The 12,281-nt window shown below is 36.8% G+C and overlaps 1 protein-coding gene across 1 annotated transcript in view; it reads right to left on the reverse strand.

The window, feature by feature from the left end:
* Positions 1-12,281, reverse strand: part of DNAJC13 (DnaJ heat shock protein family (Hsp40) member C13) — a 127,720-nt gene that overhangs the window by 106,750 nt on the left and 8,689 nt on the right. The window contains exon 2 of the mRNA XM_049629806.1: positions 1,614-1,694. Within this exon, the coding sequence (XP_049485763.1) occupies positions 1,614-1,681 (68 nt within the window). The 5' untranslated portion in view covers positions 1,682-1,694. The remainder of the gene's footprint in view (positions 1-1,613; positions 1,695-12,281) is intronic.

The following is a 12,281-nucleotide window of genomic DNA, read 5'->3' on the forward strand; positions in this document are numbered from 1 at the left end:
GAGGGAGAGGGAGAGGGAGAGGGAGAGGGAGAGGGAGAGGGAGAGGGAGAGGAGGGGAGAGAGAGATCCCACAAACCATGAGATCATGACCTGACGCTTAACCGACTGAGCCACCCAGGTACCCCTGAATGAGTACACTTTAAAAAGCTGAATTTTATGTTATGTAAATTATATCTTAATAAAACTGTTATAAAAACAAAGTTTCAAGGTGTCAATGATGGAAGCAAGGAAATGTACTGACAACACATAAACAGTTCTCCAAATTATTACAAAAGAAAAAAAAAATATCTTAAGTCTTAGTCACAACTTTCCTAGAACATCAAAAAAAGTTTTTTCCAGATGATCACATTTACTGACAAGCAAAGCAAGAAGTATTACAGTAAGCTTGTTCTTTAGAATACATCAGTATGGTATAATTGTATTAAAAATAGAAGTTATATTATGATGACCAGAGCAATCTACCACTTGAGGAAAAAATAAAATCATCCCAATATACAATTTTTTTAGGGCTAATTCAAAGAATTAAAGAGACTCACACTACCTTGGATATCTCAATTTTCTACCTTTGCTCAATGAAATTAAATGAAGAGAAAATTTCAAGACAGATATTCTACAAGTGTAACCGTTATGCTCCCTAATTTAGGAGTTCCTACAATTGAATTACTAAAAGGAAACAAAATTAAACATTCTAATCTTTCAAAATTAGTCAGTTTGCTAATGCAAACCAGAAACACTACAGAATCACATGTTGCACCACTCTAAGTTACTACATTACCTAAAAAATGAAAAGTTCAGAAAAAGAACTAAGGGTATTGGCTTTGTGAACATGGCACGTTTTATCTGAGGCCTGATTTGAAATAACGTGGTCACTTATTCGTCACAGTGTGGGACACTCATTATACTTATTACTACTTTAAAGGGCTAGAGAGGAAACTTTTTTGGTGATGGTCAACAGGTGCCATTCACTGAATACTCAATTTATTTAAGTCATAATTTTAAAACCTTCACACCCTCCATGTCACTTCATTTAATCCTTACAGCAATGTGAGGGGTAGGAATTACCACTCATTTCACAAAAAAGAAACACAAACATCAACATCTTGGTTTGACCAGGCAAGCTACTAAAAAATGTCACTGCCTCTCAAGGAAAAGGTAAGATCAAATCCAATTTTCAAAATTCATTATAGGCCTAAAGAAAGGTTACAAAAAGCACTACTAGCATATTCTCTCTTGACAGTCAAATGGACATGAAAACAGAGCGATCACACACAGGTTATAAAGTTGTGAAGCTAATACTCTGCCACTACCATATAATTAACTGACAGCATCTAAGGAGGTAGATAGATGGTCTGTTTTCCTTTTAACTGGTACTTTTAATTCTTAACAACTTCTTCCCAACACAGAAGCAGAAAACCAGATATGTCAAGAGAAAAAAAGAACAATAATGTATTCTAAGTGTAGCATTTGCATTTAAAATATGCACATATATTTTTCAGAAGAGAAGGACTAAATGGCATAACTGAGCTGTATGGTACTACTCAAGATATTGAAAGTTATGTTTAAAATGATACTTCATAGATGCACCGAAAAATAAAACCAACAGAAATACTTACTTTCCTCTCCATGAATGTTTTGTTGTGTAGAAACATGCCAAATCCTTATTTTCCCTAATCATGTTCATTTTGTGCTGCAACCTAGAAGATAAAAATATGGCTGAATTTAGTACGGTTATCCCTCGAGTTTTTCCTGAATCTCACATACCATACTGTCAAAGCCTGCCATATAGTACTAATTTTAAGGCACAACTTATTCTACAAGTCCATAAGGTTTAAAGGGACAGGTACTGGTCTGTTCCCCTCTCTGTCACACACTTTAGCACACCATATTGTGACTGTCTGTCTGCTCCCCTCCACTACACTTGGTTTCTTAAGGACAAAAATTGCCCTCAACATCCCAAGAATAGAGAATCTAATAAAAAATGTTAAAGTAAATGAATCTTTAAATCTCACATTACCAAACAATGCCTTGGCACAATACAAGCACCTAAAAATGTTTGCCAGGTGTCCAATCAATTCCAAAAAGTTTTTGCTGAGCTAAGTGCCAGCCATTCTGCTATCATTGTCACTTTAAAGGAGACCCACTCTAAATACGATTTTAGTTAAAAATAACATTTTCATTAAAGAAGTTATCCATGTCCATAGTAAAAACAAAAAAAAAACCTAAAGTGCTCACAAAGTAAATCCTAGCATCCAAAGCTAATCATCCTAGCCTCCCTTCTTCTAATTAGAATAGGGTTTTTTAAACAAAATTGTGATTGTCAATTGTACTGCGTAAGCCTGTTTTCACACAATATTAACCTTCTTCTATGGAATTAAAATTTTTAAAGTCTACATGCTATTCCATTGTATGAATATAGTGTAACAATGCTACTCAAAGTGTAACTGCAAACATCAAGCCAAGTACAGAAACTGACAGTTAAGGGTTTAGAAACTTTTATAGCAATTCGGTGTGTGGACTCCTCTGGCTGAAGAGTTACATAGACCAAATAGTTCAGGACTCTCAAACTTGTGTGATAAACCACACGGTAATAGCTTCCTACCAGCCATATGCACAGGGACCATGTTACATGCAATATTTAAAAATTAGTTTATTGACTATAACCCAGAAGTATATAAAATCCAGACTCTACTTATTTCATGAGAAAATTTAAATTTAGCTAATTGTACAGGATAAGTCGGTAGAATTGTTAACTAATGAAAGGCTGATAAATTTTGAAAATGCTACATAATTTGCTTCATACTGCATAAAAGTTAAAAATGAACATGGTCAGGCACCTCGATGGCTTGGTCAGGTCAGTTAAGCGTCTGGCTCTTGATTTTGGCTCTGGTCATGATCTCAGTTTGTGGGTTTGAGCTCCATGTCGGGCTCTGAGCTGACAGTGGGGAGCCTGTAGGATTCTCCCTCCCTCTCTCTCTGCTCCCCTCTGCTTGCTCTTTCTCAAAATAAATAAATAAACTTAAAAAAAAAATGAATATGGTCATTTATTTCATCTTTTGTGACTTGACTATCTCTCCTTACCTTTAATTAGAAATGCATTTTTAAAAAAAATTAAAAATACTGGATACATACCAAAGTGTCAATGCACACTGAATCATTAGAATCATGGTTCACTTCAACTCCCTTTATATCTTTATACACTGGTCTAATGTTTTGTTTTTTTTTTTTTAATCAGCAAGTATTATTTTCATAATTTTAACAAAACCGTTTTCATTCAAAAACATTTTTGCAATAGCTTTTTGAGATACAATTCACACACCATAAAACTCACCCTTTTTAAGTGTACAAGTCAGGGGTTTTTAGTATATTCAGAGTTCTACAACCAAGGCTGTTTTTAGAACATTTTTATCACCCCAAAAAGAAACCCTGTTAGCAGTTAGCAGTCACTCCTCATTTCCACTCACTCCCAGCACCTGGCAACCACTAATCTACCTTTTGTCACTATGACTTTGCCTATTTTAAACATCTCATATAAATGTAACCATACAAAATGCAGTCTCTGTGACTGCCTTCTTTCATCTAGCATGACATTTTCAAAGTTCATCCACATTCTGGCATGGATTAGTTTCCTTCTATTGTAGAGATATACCACATTTTGTTTATTCATCAGTTGATGGACAGTTGTGTTGTTTCTACTTTTTGACTATTATGAATCATGCTGCTATGAACATTTGTATGAACAGTTATTTCTCTTGAGTACATATACCTGCAGGGCAAAAACATTTTAAAAGACACCTCTATTTTGAAACTGCTTTCTTCATTCCTACTACTTGCTTTTGTATTAGCAAACTGGCAAGGTCCTCTACATTCTATGTAGGACACTCTGCCTCTAGATACCTATATGGCTCACACCTCCTTCAAATCTGTGTGCTAATGTCAGTTTTGTTTTTTTTTTTTTTTTTTTAAGAGAGAGAGGGTGTGCACACCTGCCTGCAAGCAGGGCAGGGGCAGAAGGAGAGGAAGGGAGAGAGAGAAAAATCTCAAGCAAGCTCCACACCCAGCGCAGGGCTCTATCTCATGACCATGAGGATCATGACCAGAATTGAAATCAAGAGTCGGATGCTCAACTGACTGAGCCACCCAGGCGCCCCAGATGTCAATTCTATAATAAAGCCTACCCTAACCATCCTGTTATAAATTATAATCATTCTCCTCATTTCACACTTTAAATCCTTCTGATTCCTGTTCATTTTTCCTCTATGGCAACTTTAATAGTCTAATATGCAACTTATTAAATTTATTATTTAATCTTGCTACCATATCCAGACAGAAGCGTTTTTGTGTGTTAAGCTCATTATACACACACACACATACATATGTGTGTGTGTATATATGTATATATATGTGTGTGTGTGTGTGTGTGTGTGTGTGTGTATATATATATATATGTATGTATATATATATAAAAACCTCAGAGCCTATAAGAGTGCCTGACACAAAACAGGTTCTCATTAAGTATTTGAGTGAATGAATGACATACAGCAACCCCGTGGGAAACTCTGATATCCATTTCAAGTTGATGTTCTAACAAGTACTCCTAAATAAAGTTTTGCCAAACCTGCAAAAGCATCAACTCATGCTCTGAGGAATCAGAGAATCACAAGTAACAGCAAGGTTAGGGAAACCTTTACTGTTACCAGAGAGGAAATTACAGTCAACTGACATCTTCCTACTAGTGTGTATGGAGACAGCTAAATATAGTCCTGACAGTTGGTGTGTTTTGTTGGTTTTTTCCTGCATCGTGTATCTGGGATGAAACAGCCAACAAAGACTTAGTAAACCAGCAAACATTTCCTCAGCCTTCTAAATCATTTGCAGTAAATGATATTGATGAAAATAAACTCAGATAGGATCTCCGATAAAGTGCCAAAATAGTGAAAAATACAGGTCTAGAGATATTCTCTTTCCCTTATATACTACGACTGAAGACTGGAATAAGGAAATAAAGAAGACAAAAAAGATGATGGCTGATATTAAAGAGTGGAGTTTGGATTCCTAGAGTCATAAGTTAAGATATCTGAATGTCAGACTCTGTACCAAGGGCCTACCTTAGGAAAAGTGGCAAAAGAAAATGTATTTGAGTGAAGGGTGACTGATATCATTAAGGGACTTTAAATTTAAAATGGAAGTGAGAGAAAAATAATAGACTTTAAAATGATAACCCCCAATGCCTGGGTGGCTCAGTTGGTTAAGCATCCAACTTTGGCTCAAGTCAAGATCTCATGATTTGTGAATTCGAACCTTGCATCGGGCTCTGTGCTGACAGCTTGGAGCCTCAAGCCTGGAGCCTGCTTCGGATTCTGTGTCTCCCTCACTCTCTGCCCCTCCCCCATTCTTTCTTTCTCTCTCAAAAATAAACACTAAAAAAATTTTAATGAAAGGGCGCCTAGGTGGCTCAGTAAGTTGAGCACCCAACTTTGGCTCAAGTCATGATCTCATGGCTCATGAGTTTGAGCCTCACGTGGGGCTCTGTGCTGACAGCTTGGGGCCTGGAGCCTGGAGCCTAGAGCCTAGAGCCTGCTTTGAATTCTGTGTATGTCTCTCTCTCTGTGCCTCCCCCACTCGTGCTCTGTCTCTCAAAAATAAATAAAAACATAAAAATTTTTAATTTAATAAAAAAAAAAAAAATGACAGCCCCCCCCCCCCCCCCCAAAAAAAAAAAAAACAAAACCAAAAAAAAAAAAAAAAAAAAAAACAAGCAACAAAAAAACCTTAAGAATGATTTCATAAGTATTGCTGACTTGGGGGGGAATATGTAACTCAAACAGATCTTTTAGGAGAGGAATTAAAACAAGTTTACATCAAGAAGGTTTACCTACAACTTTCTGGAGACATATGAACTTGATAGTGATGAAAGTGATGAGATACCTAAGTAGCCAACTCAATCCAGAGAGTTCTTAGGTTAAGATAGATAAAAGGAAAAAGGGAGAGAAGACCTAACATATTAAAAGTAAACTACTGGAAGATATACAAATGGCCAACAGGTATATGAAAAGATGTTCAATGTCACTATCAGAGAAATGCAACTCAAAAGCATGAGATTTAAACTCACACCTGTTACAATGGCTATTATCAGAACAAACTCCAAAGACAATTTTAGCAAGGATGTAAAGAAACTGAACTTTTATACACTGTTGGTGGAAATTTAAAATGGTGTAGGCAGTATGAAAAATAGTATGGAAGTTTCTAAAAAATTAAAAACAGAACTACCAAAGGATCCATGATTCAAACTTCCAGGTATTTATCCAAAAGAACTGAAATTAAAATTAGCATCTTGAAGAGCCAACACTCCCATGTTCATTGTAGCATTACTTGTAAAAGCCAAGATGTGGAAACAACCTCAAGTCTATCAACAGGTGAATGGATTAAGAAAATGTGGCATACACAAACAATGGGATATTATTCAGCCTTGAAAAAGAAGGAAATCCTGCAATATATGACATGAGTGAATTCTGGGGGACATTATGCTAAGTGAAGTCAGTCACAGCAGGACAAATACTGCATGACTCCACGCAGTATCATGAGTTATCTAAACTAGTCAAATTCTTAGACACAACCAGGAAATGGAGTGTGGGAGAAATGGGGAGGTGCTAATCAACAGGTATAAAGTTTCAGTTATGCGAGATAATTAAATTCTAGAGATCTGCTGTACAGCATGGTGCCTACAGTTAACAATACAGTACCATACACTTAGAAACCTGTTATGAGGACAGATCTCATGTTAAGTGTTCTTACCACGATAAAATTTAAGAAAATTTTAAACTATTGATCACCTGACCTGACAGAAGAAATACTGATGTAGGTAACTATGCTGACAGAAAAATACAATGTAAGATTTTAAAAGTACTCATCTCTCTGGACGTCAGAAGTTCCTATGGCCAAAATCAGCACACCAGACCATTATCTCTAATATTTTAGGAAGCAGTAAGTGATAACTGCTTTAATCCTGAATAACAACCACCAAAAAAGGCTAGTAAAATGAAGTGCCCTTTATAAAAGATAATTACTCTCTCTAAAAAGCTTGCTTTAGCCATGTTAAATATATATATAGGCAGAGGTATATCTGAGAGGTAAGAGAGGGAGGAGACACTCACCTAAGTAGCCAAGTCAACCCCAGAAATAATGGAATAATTCAATGCTATTTATTAGTAGTGTCTGCATAGCCTCATAATGGAAATCAGGATAATGCTTTTTTGAGCCCTTAGTAAAGATTATACTGAAATTGGGGAGGCATGGTGACCCTAATAAAAAGATTTAGAACACGTCCTGAAATTATGCAAAACCTGGGTTTACTGCGTATTCCTTATGCTTTAGTGAGCCAGGCCCTATGCATTTATCTACCTCATTTTGTCCTCTACCATGGTACAGGTAGGATGATCCCCATTTTATTGACAAGAAAACTGAGTTAGAGAATTTATATCACTTCCCCAAGGTCACACAGCTGGTAAGTAAATAAGTAGTTAGGCCAGACTTTGGACTCAATCTGCTTAACTCTACACTCCATGTATTTAACCTCAATAATAATACCTTCCCTCAAGTTTAGGAAATCAAAATATATTCATTCTGACCATGTAACTACAGATTTATCATTTGACAGCACATTCCAGGATTAACTTAGAACGAGTTCCAATTATTATCTTCACACAATTTCAAACAATAAAACAAACTACCATACTCAACACAGGACAAAATAAATAAAAGAAAAAGGAAGGCTCCAAGGCTGAAATACTCTACCATCTAAAAATAAACTTTCAAAAATTTCTGCCTATAGATAAGCTTTAAAAAAACTTTTTAAACAAAGGGTTCAAGACGAACATAAGATAACAGAAATCTGCTACCAACATATGATTCCACGATAGTCTTTAAGGAGCTCAAAAATATTCTTTTAACGAACACTGAACTTTTAAAATAGCCAGATTAGGGGCACCTGGGTGGCTCAGCCGGTTGGGCGTCTGACTTCAGCTCAGGTCATATTCTCATGGTTCTTGGTTTGAGCCCCGTGTTGGGCTCTGTGCTGACAGCTCAGAGCCTGGAGCCTGCTTCGGATTCTGTGTCTCCCTCTCTCTGGCTCGCTCTCTCTCTCTCTCTCTCTCTCTCTCTCAAATAAATAAACATTAAAAAAATATATAGCCAGATTAATGAGATCTGAGGCTAGGACCTACTTTCCAACAGCATAATATTAATCTCCAAATTTTCAAGTCAATCTATTTTATATTCTCCATAAAGCCTCAATCACTTTGTGACACAGTCATTTCATCTAATGAAGGCAACTGGTCTGGAAACAGCACTCTTTCAGACCATGAGAATACTTCTAGACGCACAGATAACTCATTAGTAGACAATGGCAATACACAAATATCAGGAAAATGCAGAAGAAACGGGATAAAAAATTCTGTATTATGTATCATTCAAAGTGAGACTTGGAACACCTTCAAGAGAACCACTAGAAAATGAGTGAGTGCAAGTCTTGGGGTCTTCTAAGTAGTGTTCAAGTGATGATTTAATCTGGTAACACAACCTTCAAATACTTCCCTGTAGCACAGATACCAGACCACAATCAACATAACTAATGGCTAGCACAAGCTACATTAATATACACACTAGTTTTTTTTTTTAATGTTTTTTAATATTTATTTTTGAGAGAGATAGAGTGTGCACTGTGCACACCGAGCAGGGGTGGGGCAGAAAGAAAGGGAGACACAGAATCAGAAGCAGGCTCCAGGCTCTGAGCTGCCAGCACAGAGCCTGACAGGGGACTTGAGCCAACTAGCTGCAAGATCATGACCTGAGCCAAAAAGCTGAAGGTTTAACGGACTGAGCCACCCAGGCACCCCTGTATACACACTAGTTTTAATACTTAATCTATCACCAAGGTAAGTAAGGGTGGTGAATTTTTAAAATACTACTTATGGCTAAAGACATATTAGTAATAACTGCCATTTACAGGCTGCATAACTTTGAAAAAAGCTTCCTAACTTCTCGGAATCAAGGTTCATCTATGAAAGGGAGAGAAAAGCATCGTTAACAAAGAGCTTTAGTGCAGACTAAATTAGATAACTCAAATAAAGGGGAGAATGTGATGGCTGGCTCAGAATAAGCACTCAAAAATATTAACTGCAATCATAATAGTTATTACTGTACTTTAAATAATAAATAGTACTGTACTAGATATGAAATATTTATCTTTCTAGAATTCTCTCTCTTTCAGGCTTCCAGGGTCCTGTATCTCTTAAGGTGTTATTAAATTACTTGATCCTAAGTCTTTTCTCTATTAATTTCAATCCTTGTACTATTTAATGTATATTACCAACAAATATCAGTTGGAATTGTTATTTTCAAAAGTACAGTGTTTTACTGTCTTAATCAATTAGTATTCACCCGCCCATTCAAAATTAACTACAGCAACAGGGACACCTGGGTGGCTCAGTCAGTTGAGCATCTGACTCTTGACTTTGGCTCAAGTCATGATCCCAGGGAGATGGGATGGAGCCCTTTGTGGGCCTCAGCACTGAGCCTGGAGCCTGCATTAGATTCTCTCTCCTTCTGTCCCTCCCCCATTTGCACATGTGCACACATGCTCTCGTTCTCAAATTTAAAAAAAAAAAAGTTTTTTTAAGGAATATATATTTCTTAATCTGGATGGAATATGAGGGTGTCATTTTATTATCCATTGTTATTTTACTCTTCCAATTTATCTTACCTAAAAGGGTTTTTAAAAAAGAAAAAAATATATGACAGGTCCAGATAAACATGATAGATGAATTTTTTTTTTTTTTTTACTTTTTTTAAAAATTTATTTTTGAGAGACAGGGTATGAGCAGGGGAGGGGCAGAGAGAGAGGGAGACACAGATGGGAGGTGGGTGGGCTCGAACCCACCAACCAAAAGATCATGACATGAGCTGAAGTCAACACTTAACTGAGACAGGCACCCCACGATAGATGAAATTTTTAAAAATTACGTAAGCCAACTATAACCTAACATTTAGCTTTTCTTTATTGCAACTTTAGTCCTATAAAATACTACCATTTTGCAAGTCAATGATACTTACTACATTATAAATACCCCCTCCTTCTTAGACATTTGGAATTTCATCGGTTAGAAATTTTAGATGAAACCAACATAATATTTTTATTTTTAAACTATTTTTTAAATATTTATTTTTAGAGAGAGAGAGAAAGAGAAAGAGAGAGCGCACACACGTAGGGGAAGGGCAGAGAGATAGGGAGACAAGAGGATCCAAAGCAGGCTCTACACTGACAGCAGAGAGCCTACGGCGAGGCTCGAACTCACAAACCACGAAATCGTGACCCAAGCCGAAGTCCGACACTTAACCAACTCTTGATTTCAGCTCAGGTCATGATCTCATGGGTTCATGGGTTCGAGTCCCGCATCAGATTCCCTACAGAGCCTGTTGGGGATTCTCTGTCCCTCTCTCCTCTACCCCTCCCCTTCCCTCCCCCCACCATCACTCAAAATGAATAAAAACTTAAAAAAAATAAATTTATGTTTGATACTTACAAGTTAACTATGATTTAAGAAACTTTTGGAAAAAAGAACTTCACTCCCTAAAAATAATTTATGCTGCATTTAATATTTACATATTTCTCCATTAATATTTACAGATTCTTTAATAAGCTCTAAAAGTGGTTCTAAAATTATTGCTCACAGGCAAAAACTCATAAGCAACCATAATTCCCATTAATAGTCATGAAAATCTGCAACAATTTTTGTTTATTTACTTTTGAGAGACAGAGCGTGCATGGGAGGGACAGAGAGAGGGCGACCGAAGATCAGAAGTGGACTCTGTGCTGAGAAGAGAGCCAGATGCAGGCTCAAACTCACAAAAGGTGAGATCATGACCTGAGCCAAAGCCAGATGCTTAACTGACTGAATCACCCAAGCCCCCCAAAATCTGCAACATTTCTAATATCAAGTCCCTCAAGCATCAACCAGGTAATAGCAGTAACAGTCACTTATAGGCACATTCTCTAAACAGCATTGAGGTATCCAACTAAGAACATGTAAAAAATTGTTAGATGAGATCTTGGTAGCAGCTGCATCATCAGCACTTGCTACCCTGCCAGTTGCTGAGATGCTACTCAAGTTAGCAAGAATATATTGTTCAAACCAATTATTGCTTAAATTTCATCTCCTTCATTCCTGCAATAGTGTCCCTCTTCAAATTCTTAAAGACCTACCCTTTTTTTGATGAGAAAACACAAGCTTCCATTTCCTTTGTAACTTAATCACATTGGAAGCGGCTCCAATGTTTGCAAGTTGGCTTCACCTGTTTTCATTCCAAATCTTAATATTACACCACCAACAGAGCTTTTTTGCAACTTTGCATTTTGTTATTTTGAGAGAAGTGTTCTTCCAGGGGTTAAAAAGTCAAATTCAGGACAACACGGGCATTTTGGCTAGATTCACCCTATTCATGAGTTCCCTTGCTTCATGCTTTCCAACAACATTTAATGTTCTTAACATTCTCTAATTTATTACTGGCAGCAAAAACTGGCAATCCATTTAAGATCATTTATGAATAAAATAAGATCTTTCAGAAGATACAACTGTGACACAAAACCACAGGATCTGACAGTCTACACTGAGCAGGAGCCTACATCAAATTGATACTAAGAACAAAGAGCAGGTTAAACCGCCTGGATACCACAGCACCCAAGCAGACAGATTACAGCCAAGCTAGAAGCAAAAGAATTTGCACACATAGCAAAATTAAACGTTATGTGCAAGTCTTAAGTAAAAACAGAGACTTCATTTAGCCAGACATGTATGAGTATACTCAGAAAAATAGTGTGCCTTGACTTCATATGGAGTTACATCCTGATAAGCCCATAATGTGCTGAAAATGCATTTAATACAGCTAACTTACCGAACATCATAGCTTAGCCTAGCCTACCTTACATGTACTCAGAACACTTGTATTAGCCTACAGTTGGGCAAAATCATCTAATACAAAACCTATTTTATATTAAGTGTTGAATATCTCAATGTAATTTATTGAATACCATACTGAAAGTGAAGAACAAAATGGTTGTAAGCGTATCAGTTGTTCACCCTGTGACTGTGTGGCTGACTGGGAGCTGTGGCTCACTGCCACTGCCCAGCATCATGAGAGTATGCTACCACATAGTGCTAGCCTGAAGAAAGTACCAAAATTCAAAGTATCATTTCAACTGAATGTATACCACTTTCACACCATCATAA

Source organism: Panthera uncia, chromosome C2 (genome assembly GCF_023721935.1).
Source record: "Panthera uncia isolate 11264 chromosome C2, Puncia_PCG_1.0, whole genome shotgun sequence".
Taxonomy (NCBI): Eukaryota; Metazoa; Chordata; class Mammalia; order Carnivora; family Felidae; genus Panthera; species Panthera uncia.